The 13,485-nt window shown below is 43.0% G+C and overlaps 1 protein-coding gene across 1 annotated transcript in view; it reads right to left on the bottom strand.

Annotated features, from left to right (window-relative positions):
- Positions 1-7,620: 7,620 nt before the first annotated feature.
- Positions 7,621-13,485, bottom strand: part of GRB2 (growth factor receptor bound protein 2) — a gene marked incomplete at its 5' end in the record, with an annotated part of 65,921 nt that continues 60,056 nt past the window's right edge. Inside the window, 3 exon segments of the mRNA XM_081319628.1 lie at positions 7,621-9,701; positions 11,995-12,163; positions 13,291-13,413. Coding sequence (XP_081175754.1) covers positions 9,516-9,701; positions 11,995-12,163; positions 13,291-13,413 — 478 coding nt within the window. The 3' untranslated portion in view covers positions 7,621-9,515.

The following is a 13,485-nucleotide window of genomic DNA, read 5'->3' on the forward strand; positions in this document are numbered from 1 at the left end:
GTTATCAGAGAGACCCTCCATCCATGGGAGGCCACTGCCCCTCAGATAGACGGATGTGAATCCCTCCTCTTAAGATGGGGTCCTGGTGGTCAGTTGGGCCTACTTCTGGTATACCTCTCTCCAAGCTGCACAGCAACGGTTCTACCCAAGCTACCTGACGCCATCTCAGGATTGGCGGTCGAATTTCCAAAACTTATGGTACTGGGAGACTTTAATCTACCTTCCCTGGGCAGTGCATCAGAAGTGGCCCGAGAGTTCATGGCCTCCATGACGGCCATGGACCTGACTCAAATTACTCAGGACCCAACTCACGAGGGAGGAAACATGCCGGATCTTATTTTTGTCTCTGGGCAGTGGCTAAATGAACTGGGTGGGGTTACTCCAACATCACAACCCCTTTCATGGACAGACCACTACCTCCTGCGGTTGGGCCTCCGTCACGTCACCCCCCGATGTCAGGAGACAGAACCGACCAGGTGGTTCCGCCCCAGGCGCCTGATGGACCCAGATAAATTCCAGATGGCGCTTGGACCGATTCCCACCTCCCTCTCCCACAACCCGGTCGAGTCCTTAGTTAATGCCTGGCAACAGGCTGCTTCAGAGGCACTCGACCGCGTTGTCCCTTTGCGGCCTCTGACCCGGCGCAAGTCCCGACTCGCTCCTTGGTTCTCCAAGGACCTGCGGGAGATGAAGCGCCAGAGAAGGGGCCTAGAGAGCATTTGGAGAGCCAGTCGGTCTGAGTCTGACCGAACACAGTTAAGATCCTTTTCTAGATCCTATCTTGTGGCAATGAGGGTGGCAAAGCGCGCCTACTTCACCACCCTCATTGCGTCCGCAGATAATCGCCCGGCCGCCCTATTTAGAGTGGTTCGCTCCCTTTTAAGTCAAGAGACGGGAGAGGACCCCCTACATAGACGAGCTGAGGAATTTAGTAAATATCTGGTGGACAAAATTGCTCAATTCGGGCTGGTCTGGACTCTGACTGGGCAGTATCTAACGAGAGGAAAACGATGAAGTTGGCCGAGTACATTTGGGAAGAGTTCGATCCTGTGACTCCGGATGAAGTGGACAAGATCATGGGGAAACTAAGTGCCGCCACATGTTTGTTGGACCCGTGTCCCTCCTGGCTAGTCTATGCATCTCGGGAGGTTACACGAGGCTGGCTCCTAGCAGTTATCAATGCCTCACTGAGTGAAGGGTACTTCCCTGCTGCCTTGAAAGAGGCGGTGGTAAGGCCCCTCCTCAAGAAACCAGCACTGGACCCAGCTGTTTTAAACAACTTCCGTCCTGTCTCCAACCTTCGCTTCCTTGCGAAGGTCGTTGAGAGCGTGGTGGCACGACAGCTCCCTTTGAACCTGGAGGAAGCTGAATATCTAGATCCGTACCAATCGGGTTTCAGACCAGGGCACAGCACGGAGACGGCATTGGTCGCGCTGGTGAATGATCTCTGGCGGGCCCGAGATAGAGGTTATTCCTCTGTCCTGGTCCTATTAGATCTATCAGCGGCTTTTGATACCATCGACCATGGTATCTTACTGCGTCGTCTTGAGGGGCTGGGAGTGGGAGGCACCGTTCTGCGGTGGTTCTCCTCCTACCTCTCGGACCGTTCGCAGACGGTGTTGGCAGGAGGGCAGAGGTCAAGCCCTAGGCCTCTTAATTGTGGAGTGCCTCAGGGTTCGGTGCTCTCGCCCCTCCTGTTCAACATCTATATGAAGCCGCTGGGAGAGATCATCCGTAGCTTCGGGGTGAAATATCATCAATATGCTGATGATACCCAGCTATTCATCTCCACCCCGAACCAACCCAGTGATGCCCTTGATGTGATGTCCCGTTGTCTGGAAGCGGTACAGATTTGGATGGGAGAAAACAGGCTTCGACTCAACCCGGCCAAGACTGAGTGGCTGTACATACCGTCATCTCGTTTAGTCCAAGAGGTTCCATCTCTGACTATAGGAGGAGAGATGTTACCTCCCATTGATAGAGCACGCAATCTGGGCGTCCTCCTAGATTCACAACTCAGTTTTGAAGATCACATTGGAGCCGTGGCTAGGGGGGCATTTGCACAGATTCGTCTTATATACCAATTGCGCCCCTTTTTGGACCGAGATGCCCTACGTACAGTCACCCACGCACTCGTTACCTCCCGTATTGATTACTGTAATGCTCTCTACATGGGGCTGCCCTTAAAGACCACCCGGAGGCTTCAGCTGGTGCAGAATGCAGCTGCACGGGTTGTGATGGGAGCTCCCCGATACTCCCATATTACACCCCTCCTGCGTGAGCTGCATTGGCTACCAGTTGCCTTCCGGGTGAGATTTAAGGTGCTGGTACTTACCTTTAAAGCCCTACATGGCTTAGGTCCGGGATACTTGCAGGACCATCTGCTGCCGGGAACAAATTCCCATCGTCCAGTACGCTCACACAGAGAAGGCCTCCTCAGGGTACCGTCAGCTAGGCAATGTCGGCTGGCGACCCCCAGGGGGAGGGCCTTCTCTGTGGGAGCGCCAACCCTATGGAATCAGCTCCCCCCTGAGCTTCGGATGGCCCAAAACCTCCAATCCTTTCGCCGCGGCCTCAAAACACACCTGTTCCACCAGGCTGACCTAGACTGACAGGCATTTTAATTAATTTATATTTAGTATTTTTAATTCATTTTTTAAATTCTCTAATTTTTTATTGCACTGATGTTCTCAATTTCATTTTATCTTGATTTATGTACTTATTATATGTTTTGTTAGCCGCCCTGAGTCCTTCGGGAGATAGGGCGGGATATAAATCCCATCAATCAATCAATCAATAAATAAATAAATAGGTTTCTTTTCACACATAAATCAAAGAATTAAAAAATGAAACATTGCAGAACTGAGTGGCTTAAACAGCCTTTAGGTTAACCACCACATTCTAAATGGGGCCTTTGACACACACACCCTCCAGTGAAACTGACCTATCTATCTGGCTCCAGAATTAGTGCAATTTATTACCTAATTGTTTCTAGGGACCTTCTCCCTTATGTTAAGGCCCTAGAAGTTATTCCTAACATTGATACTGATCATCTTTCAACTGTGCTTTATTTAAATGTTTTCACTCAAGGAACACATACATAGAGTTGCTACCAATCCTTATTAATTACCATTGAGCTAGGTGGACCCCATATTTAAACCAAATGATAACCAAGCTATTGGCCTCAGATCACTGACACATTTTTGAAAACTGTAACATCCATATCCAAGAGCTCCACCAACCTCCAATCTATGGTAATGATGCATCCTCAAGGCAACAATAATGCCACTCCAAATCATAATTTGACCAGGACTGTGTTAGTGGCAAATCTCCCTCTCCCCAACTACCACTTACCAGGTTTGTATATCCAACACAGCATCATTTGCACAGGATCTCCTCCAACAGAAGAGACTCTATAAATAACTGCTGGCATGTAAGAAAAAAGAAGCCATGAGAAACAACTGGGCACATCTCATTCAGGAAGTCAAATCCAAATACTCAATTCCAGCACATGACATCAAACTCCCAAAGCAATGGTCCATCCAGGGTGGATTGCCATATCCCCACAGAGACTTGGGAGGCACATTTTCAGGAATCATACACGGACACTCTGCGAAAAATGAAAGTCCTAGCCAAACTATAGAAAATCTGCCAATGTGACAGTGAGAGAGATTAAGAAAATTGTTGCTCAACTAAGACCAGGAAAGGCCACAAGAGAAGACCTAATCCTAATCCAGGGGCCATTGAAAATTAACTTGAATCTCTGGGCTCCCACTCTGGCCTCTTGCTCTTTACCTGCATAGAAACCCAAGGCCGAATCCCCAAGGATTGGGGCCTTGCAATCATTGCCCCCATGCACATATCTAATCAAAGTGCTTCACGTTTTTTTAAAATGTTGAATGAGGATTATTTTTAAAAAAATTGGATTTGGTAAGGCTATCCAATTCTGGGAGTATACAAACAGTCCAATAAACGTAAAGGTAAAGGTTCCCCCGCACATGCGTGCTAGTCGTTTCCGACTCTAGGGGCCAGTGCTCATCTCCGTTTCAAAGCCGAAGAGCCAGCGCTTGTCTGAGGACGTCTCCGTGGTCATGTGGCCGGCATGACTAGACGCCAAAGGTGCACGGAACGCTGTTACCTTCCCACCGTAGTGGTCCCTATTTTTCTACTTGCATTTTGACGTGCTTTCGAACTGCTAGGTTGGCAGAAGCTGGGATGAGTAACAGGCATTCACTCTGTTACGCGGCACTCGGAATTCGACCTGCCAAACTGCCGACCTTCTGATCGACAAGCTCAGCGTCCTAACCCACTGAGCCACCGCGTCCAATACATATATTCAAAACACAAGTAAAAACCTCAGGACTGCTGGACCAAAATGACACTCCCTAACCCTGCTCCACAGCCACCCCAATCCGAGACCTGGGACCACAGCCAGTCTAAGAGACTTCTGGGAAGCAAGGAGAAAGAACCCCTAGTATCTCTGGGAATGCCATTCCAGAGGGCTGAGGCTGCAACAGAGAAGGCATGCTTCCATAGTCCCATAAGATGACAAATTTAAGTGATGGGATTTGGAGAAGGCTGACTCTGCCTGAATGCCTATATCGCAAGATTGTTGTTGCTGTGGTTACTTGGTGTCTATTTAGAGTATTGGAAGCACAGGCTCACTGGCAGCCAAGATTTAAATGTCAGCCATATGCCTTCTACTGCACAGCTAACAATTTAAGGAACAGGTAAGTGCATGTTTTTCCTTTTTAAATATAAGCTTGGATGAATATGTCATCCAGACAGTGATATTTGCCTAAAATACATTTTGTATGCTGAATGAAACACAATTTGCAAGCAGAACTCAGCAAAGATCACATTGGTAGCAACTTATCAAGTGCACTGGAAAAACCGTTTCAAAACTGTTTTGTTCTTTTCTTTTAATTTTCCTGCAGCATTTCTAGAACTGGGGGTGGTAAAGTATAAAAAAGTATCAATTCCATTCTGTAACAATGCCAAATCAAGAGCCTCTTTTTTAATTCGAAATCAAGCAGACAAGCCCTTCCAACTTGTTTGTCTGATGGGCCCATCTGAATTTCAGAGAGTGTGATTTGGTCAATTAACATCATTGTGACTGATCCACAAAGTACATGGGCTGAGTGTGCAAAACACACTAGATAAAATGTGACTCGCTAATTTACAATCCAGCATGTCCTGTGAAAAATAGCCATTTGGTCATCCAAACTAAAATACTGTATCCTTTACCTTGGAATTACAGAAATGGGTACCCAAGGTTTCTTGAATTCAAAATTGTCTTTGTTTTGAATCTGGGAAAAGTTTAATTAAAAAGCTGGTAAAATCACAAATAGACCAACCCATAGACCAATCATACAAATACATCTATTTGTATGATTAGGTGCATTATGCAAATTCAGCAAACTGGTTGAATTAATCGTATTGTAAGAACATATTACATGCTGTGTAATACTTGGTTATCTAAGGAATAAAGGAATAAGGAATAAATCAATCTCAAAACAATCTATAAAAATAGAGTCTCCTTGAGAAAGGTATGCTTTTAATTTCTGAGCAATTCTGTTAAAAATTAGCAGTGAGGTTAAAGCCTTCAATACAAGATTAACTGAGATAAAGCAGTCCCCAAATTGAATGACAACAGTACGTATTTTCATAAAAGCCCATAATAGATGATGCCTCTGTCCTCCAAAACTGGTCCTTAGATATAACAAATTTCTCTCAGAATAGTAAGTTCTCTGCATTCCATAAAACTGCTAAAGTGCCTCTTCTTCTTTCTAGCAAAGCTGCTTCAAAAACCTATGAGAAACCAAGGGACAGCTGTGTGCAGCAAGGAATCGTTCTGGATGAAAGCATGAAAAAACCTATAGAGCTGTGGAACCAAGCACTAAAAGCAGAAGACAACAAATAATGATGCTAATTTTGTACCCTGATCAGATAAACAAACACCCATATACATTCAGGCCCTAATTATCCCTGGTGAGAAAGCACAGAGGTACCAGAAACATAGTAGTCCTTGACTTACAACCATTCTTTTAGTGACCGCTTCAAGTTACAAAGGCACTAAAAAAAAGACATTTTCATCAGTTTTTCACACTTATGACTGTTATAGTATCCCCAAGGTCACATGATCAAAATCCGGACACTTGGGAACTGGCATGTATTTATGTTGGTTGTAGGGTCATACCATCACCTTTTGCAACCTTCTGACAAAGCCAATGGGGAAGCCAAATTCACTTAACTGTGTTAAGGTTCTACATTTAGGCAAGAAAAATGTACAGGTATAGTATAGGGGGTACCTTGTTCAATAGTAGTAACTGTGAGAGGGATCTCGGAGTCCTAGTGGATAATCACTTAAATATGAGCCAGCAGTGTGCTGCAGCTGCCAAAAAAGCCAACACAGTGCTAGGCTGCATTAGCAGAGGGATAGAATCAAGATCAAGAGCCTTGGTGGAGCAGTGGGCTAATGCCTCCTTAAGTAACACCAGCTGCCTGCAATTAGTGCAGGTTCGCATCCCACCAGGCTCAAGGTTGACTCAGCCTTCCATCCTTCCGAGGTAGGTAAAATGAGGACCCAGATTGTTGGGGGCAATTAAGCTGACTTTGTAATAATGCCGCTTGGGGTGTGTGAAAGCCCTAGTAAGCAGGCATATACATAGAATGAAGGCTACTTGCTAAGCTTGTAAGCCGCCCTGAGTCTTCGGAGAAGGGCGGGATATAAATGGAATTAAAATAAATAAATAAATAAATAAAAATCACGTGAAGTATTAATACCACTTTACAATGCCTTGGTAAGGCCACACTTTGATACTGCATCCAGTTTTGGTCACCATGATGTAAAAAAGATGTCAAGACTCTAGAAAGGGTACAGAGAAGAGCAACAAAGATGATTAGGGGACTGGAGGCTAAAACATATAAGGAACGGCTGCTGGAATTGGGTATGTCCAGTTTAACGAAGAGAAGGGTGAGGAGTGACATGATAGCAGTGTTCCAATATCTCAGGGGCTGCCACAAAGAAGAGGGAGTCAAGCTATTCTCCAAAGCACCTGAAGGCAGGACAAGAAGCAACGGATGGAAACTAGTCAAGGAGAGAAGCAACCTAGAACTAAGGAGAAACTTCCTGACAGTTAGAACAATTAACCAGTGGAACAACCTGCCTCCAGAAGTGGTGAATGCTCCCAACACTGGAAGTTTTTAAGAAGAGACTGGACAGCCATTTGCCTGAAATGGTATAGGGTTTCCTGCCTGAGTAGGGGGTTGGACTAGATGACCTCCAAGGTCCCTTCCAACTTTACTATTACGATCGTTATGATCGATTATGATATAACTAACTTAACAGTGATTTTCTTGTGGCAAGAAAGATCGTAAAATGGAGCAAAACTCACTTAAGAACTCTTGCTTATCAAGGAGATAAGCTCAGCATGCTTTTCCTACTTTATGTGCTCCAAAGGGAAGCTAATCATTTTAATTTAAATCAAAGTTAGGTTTTAATCTGATCCTTCCCATTTCTGAGATACAATCTCAGCATGTTACTATACCAACCCCCCACTGATTCTTTAAATGCGCTATTTATGTTAATAAAGAAGACACTGATATTCAAGTGAAGAATTTGTTGTATATTTATTATTCACAGTTAATTACTATCTACCAAATGCTGCTGCGTTAACGGATTACGTACATAGGCCTGTTTTATTTAAACACTGATTTAATATATATATATACACACAAGACATTATGTCTGCAAGGCTGCATGATATACACCAATTCCAAAAATAAGAAAAACAATCAAATGGTCCAAATGTAGAATACCATAATTCCTTTTCCAATAATTTTAAAAAAGAAAGTGGGGACCGGGGGGAATGGAGAGAAAGACAGGTAGCAAGAAAAACATGAGAAATTAATATGCTACAGGGTAGCTTTCTTTCTTTTTTTTTCTTTTTTTCACCTGCTGAGAGAAATGGAAATATAAGGCAGAGTCCATCTCAGGAATAACACCTGTAACACTTAGTATAAAAAGGCACCCACCAACACAGGGTTGCCCCCACCCCGATCTGGGAAGAACAGAGCTTTTCTGTAAGGGAAGGTCTCTGTGGTAGTTTGGGGGTCTGTTACTAAGGTAGTAGTGAAGTTCCAGGTATACGGCTCAGCAAAAGGAAATAAGGTAACCGGTTGGCACAAGAGCTCTGCAAGTTGCTCTCCCTGGTCTTAAAGTCTAAGTCATTCATAAAATTATGCATGGCACCTATGAGCTTTTATCAGGATAAAAAGTTGAATACAATCTCTCTCCTGGGATTTGAGAATAAGAAAGACGATTCTTCCAGCTACAGTAATACTGGTGTAGAAAAAAGGGGTACTGCTGGAAGGTAGTCACTGATTGCAACTGGGGGTCACGCCAACTTGGGAGAGGGCTGGACTGCTCCTCAAGCGTTAGGGTCAACCATTCACTAGAATTAAGCCCAATTTCTTGAGGCCTTACAGTCTTTAGGGGAAATAATTTGGAATTTCACCCTAGGCCTTGTAAAATATGCCCATTTTCCCCCCCCAAACTGGGGCAATTTTCTCTCTCTTGTTCAAGAACCCCAGACTGTAAGTTTTGGAACATTTTATGCCTTTTTCCCAACTAGTATGAAAAATATCAAATGCTTATACATATTTTAAAGCTCCATCTGGTAAATGGAGATCTTTTTTAGGTAATAAAAGTTACATTCCTCTCATTCAATTCCTTAACTATTTACATAAAAAACAGGAACAAACTGAAAACTGTGAACTATTTTTTTTAAAAAAAGGTAACGAGGGAAAGGCACTAATTAAAAAAAACAGAAGACCATGCTCAGTCACATGATTAAAAAGATAATTAAAAGCCGTCGTGGTTAATGAAGACATGATCTGGTTGTAATGCAGGTTTTCTCAGAAAAATCCTACAACCTATTTACCATCTTCCCCTCTGCTCCACAGCCGTACAACTTTCACACTGAAAAGCAGTGAGGGAAAAAAATTAAGACCTTATCTTAGGCAAAACACTGAAGGTAGAAGGATAACACGTGTGTGTGTGTGTGTGTGTGTGTGTTTAAACTGACTAATGTATTTGGCTTCTTCTCTCAGTCCCTTCCCGAAGACTGTGTGCATGAAGAGCAGATACCAACAGAGTTTCCTCTCTTCCTTTCATGGCAATAGCATGGACTTCGTTTAGCAATAACACTTCATACATTGATGCACTGGTGTTGGGGAGAAAAGGGACCAATGAACAAAAAGGGCCACCCTGGAAATAACCAAAGAAATCCATTTTAATTTAAAGAAAAGTTTTGGTGCATAAGTTGGACCCTTCTCCTGTCCCCCTCCCCACAAAGTTCCATTCTGAGTGAAAAAAAGTGTTCCCCCTCATGCAGACCTGAGGGGACTCGGTTTTATGGCCTGATGACTGGAGATCTCTGGCTGTTGTTAAGATTCTGAATGCGGACTGTACTGTTTTTCCTCTTTCCTTAAATAATCTTTAGCCATCTGCTCTAGATGTTCCGGTTCACGGGAGTAACGTAGTTGCGTGGAAACATGCCTGTTTGTCCGTGGCAGGCTCCTTTCCACCAGTTGGGGTCAGAATTGTCAAGGACCTGGATAAAGTCTCCGCGGCGAAAGCCCAGCTCTCCCTCTTCCTGAGGGTCGAAATCAAAAAGAGCCTGTACGTATGAGGGTTGCTGTAAAGAAGAGAACAGGGAATTAATCGAGGCCTCCAAATTGCTTGTTTTATTTTTTTGTGGCACGAACTATGTGGTCTCTAGCCTACAGTCCGTACATCTGAAGCTGTTGATACTGAGAGATGGTCATGTGACTGTAGCGTCTTGGTTTGTGAGTTAATTCACTCAGTCGTAGAAACTGCAGCAAATCTTAACTTAGAATGCTTATTCTGATATACATAAAATGTATATCATTCTATATTATCATTTTATATAATCATTTTACAGTATATAATCATTTTATACAATCTTATAACCAACTACGGCTTTAAAATGTCTTATGATAAAAAGGGAGCAGCATTTTTGAGTTTTCGAGGTTGTGTCTAAAATATGAAATAGATCTACAAATATTGGGCAATGAAGTATTAATTCTGTATCAACTTACTACACAGATGTGATTTTGATACACATGAGGCTGCTTTAACAACAAAGGCTATTCATATGAACCTGTTTCTTTTTTTAAATCTACACAGGTAGTCCTCAACTTACAACCATTTGTTTAGTGATGGTTCAAAGTTACAATGGTACTGGAAAAAGTGACTCACAACCGGTCCTCGCAATTGTGGCGGTCGCAATGTCCCCCACAGTCACATGATCAAAAGTTGGGTGCTTGGCAGCTGGCATATTTTTACAACGACTGCAATGGCCCAGGAGGGGTTATGTGATCACCATTTGCAACCTTTTCCCAGTTTGCTTCTGACAAGCAAAATCAATGGAGAAATTGGATTTGGGTAACCACCGCATGATTCGCTTAATAGTTGCAGTGATTCAATTAACAGTGGCAAAAAAAAGCTCATAAAATCAGTGTGATTCACTTAACAACCGCCACCTTAGCAATCTAAATTCTGGTCCCAATTGCCTGTCCAAGTAAAATTTTAATGGCAACGGGAGGATTCATGTAATCCAGAGATGAGAAAACTATGTCTTTCCAGGTGTTGCCAAATAGCAACTCCCTGCATCGGTTACCCTTGGCTATGATACCTCTAGCAACGAGGTAAGATAATTCAGAAACAACTGGAGGTTCCCAGGTCAGCTACCCTAATGTGAATTTAAGCTGTCAAAATGAAATTCCGCCTCATGCATCTTCATATGTGTCTACCTCCTCCTCTCTTTCCTTCTTTCTTTTATAGCTGGATGAGGAACTTTGTACGTGAGCTCATGACACAAAACGAATGAAAGGTTATTTGTCTAGCAGACAAGACTATGAGAGGTTATGTCTTTTTATACAAGTGGCTCATCTAATAAACTCTAGAACCTGATGGGTTAACTACGCACAAGTCACAAATAAATCCACTTCTGCCTTTGATCGGATTCAGATAAACCAGCAGAGATGCTCAAGTCATGTCTGCCATCAGTAATGGACTGTAGAGATTCAGTCTAGCTGTGACAGTAACAAACCCTCCTTTTAGCAAGTGATTCATCTAACCAGAAGCTGGTATTCCAACTGTTCTTGCAGTTCATCTAAACCACCCGACTCAAGGTTAAGAGGTGGCTGACAGAGCATTGTTATCATTTGAGGCCCAAGTGGCATACAACGCCTTCTGCCTTTTCACACTGGTTGCACACAACTATGGATCTCTCGGACAAAGGCAGTCTGACAACCAATATCCATATACTAGCAACCTTGAGATCGGAGTAAGGTAAAACATAGTACATAAGTCTCAGTCCCTAAAGCTGACTCAGAAAGTGGTCGTGGTCCTTTGTAATGAAAGCCACTAAGAGATTCAGGAAGGCCAGACTCATCTGGGATGAATGGTCCACCCTCCTTTCAAGTCCTCCAAGTACAACCAAGGCTATCTCAGTGCTGTACCCCAGTCCAAACCTGACCCGCTGTCTCTTGGGTTACTTCCCGTCTCAGAGCTGTTTGATAAACCATGGCGCTCTATGAAATCCACGTGGACTGAGTCTCCAGCCATGCCTGTCTCAAAAGGTTATCAGCTATTTCGGAAAGAGTGTTCTGTTGTACATTTTTATTGCGTAATTTTTTAAGAAATCCTTGAGGGCCTGGCTTAAAGAATGGGTTATATATTTTTAAAAAATAGTGTCACTATTGAAAACAGAATAGCTCCTAACACAATTTATCCTCATAAGTCACCAGGGTTTTATTTATCATTCATGACACACCCCCTACACACACACACACACACACACACACACACACACACACACACACACACTAAAAAGACATTCATACAGGTATTCATAAAAAATAAAAATAGTTTTATGATAAGGAAAACTCCAAACATTTTCTTACCTGAGGCACTTGCTCAATGTCTCGGAGGAATATCTGTTGATTCCTGGAGACAGAGGTTGATCTGTGATAGTCTACCAGCTCATTCAGAGAATTGAACTTTACCACCCAGAGGAAATACTTGCCGGCACCGTCTCGAAGCACCTTGAAGTGCTGCACATCATTTCCGAATCTAAAAAGAAGGGGAAGAACATTCCAGATGTACTCACTGCTTTAATATTTCTCCCAGGCAAGGAGTATTCTTTTTTATATCTTCTTGCACATCTACAGGGTAAATCTTCAGCCAAGGGAAATGCAAATTGGGGTTTTGGGGATTTCTAAACATGAGGTGGCAGTACAAGCCAGCAGTCAACGTTACAAGTCAAGAAAATAAGCACATATAACTTACGAGAAATGAAAACTCTGTTAATTTTTGCAAGCCTAGAAATTCTCATTTCTATCACACATTTATTACTGTGTATTAGCAAAAGCTGAATAATCCGTACTTAAAGTTAAATCCAAGAATTAGTCCAATCTGGTTGGCCAAGGTCCTTTTTTTTTTGGTTTTATCTGTGTTGTTCTAAGTCATCCACAGTTGCTAAGGAGTCAGGCAACCTCTAAACGTGGATAAACAAAAGCATGATCAGGCTATTAAGCCTGGATATTAAAATACGCCCACCCACCCCCACCCCATTCCTTCTTTTTAAATGTTAAAAGATTGCATGACACAAAATTGATTCAGCAAAGTACTTTATTTTTCTGTAAGGCCACAAGCAAAAAAAAAAACATTTTCTGAATACCTCTTTTGGTAGTGAATGCACTTGAATTGGAAATAGGTACAGTATGTAGCTAGGGTTAACTTTTTAAAAATTGTCTGTGGATCTGATCATGTATCACTTTGGACTGGAAGACAAAAGATGGCCTGAATCCTCTGGCACAAACACAGCACTTATCTGCAACTTTTAAACTCTGGATCCTAGGGCTGTTTTATATAAAGCACTTGAGTTTTAGGAAGTTAGTAAGTGTGCTAAATTCATCTCCAGTGGACTGAGACATGTTTCCCCCCCCCCCCTTTATAACCTCTACTAGTGTGTCAGTATCCAAAGAGGACCATGAACTGAAAATGTTCAGAACTGCGGAAAGTTAGAAAGTTTTTGACTATGAAAGCCTAATACAGCCATCCTTGCACTGGAGGAATTTTTTTTAAAACTCACTTTCTTTTTTGTTCTAGCCAATAGCTATTTCAATAACAGAAGTTTCAAAGATTGTAGCCAGGCCATCAGTCAAATCACATCAAGTCAATCCAAAAGCAATACTCACTTGACTGAGAGGGAAAAATCACCAGGAGCACTTTCACTCTCTCTGATGAGGAAGGCACCATCATGTCTTTGTTTACCCAACATCTCCTCAGCCCTTGCTCGAGGAATCTTCCCAAAAAACCACCTGCGCAAACAGAGAACTGAAAATTAAGCCCAATTCAAATTACACGGAAAGAACAAGTTTAGACAGGCTTGA

Source organism: Vipera berus, assembly GCF_964194415.1.
Source record: "Vipera berus genome assembly, chromosome: 2".
Lineage (NCBI taxonomy): Eukaryota > Metazoa > Chordata > Lepidosauria > Squamata > Viperidae > Vipera > Vipera berus.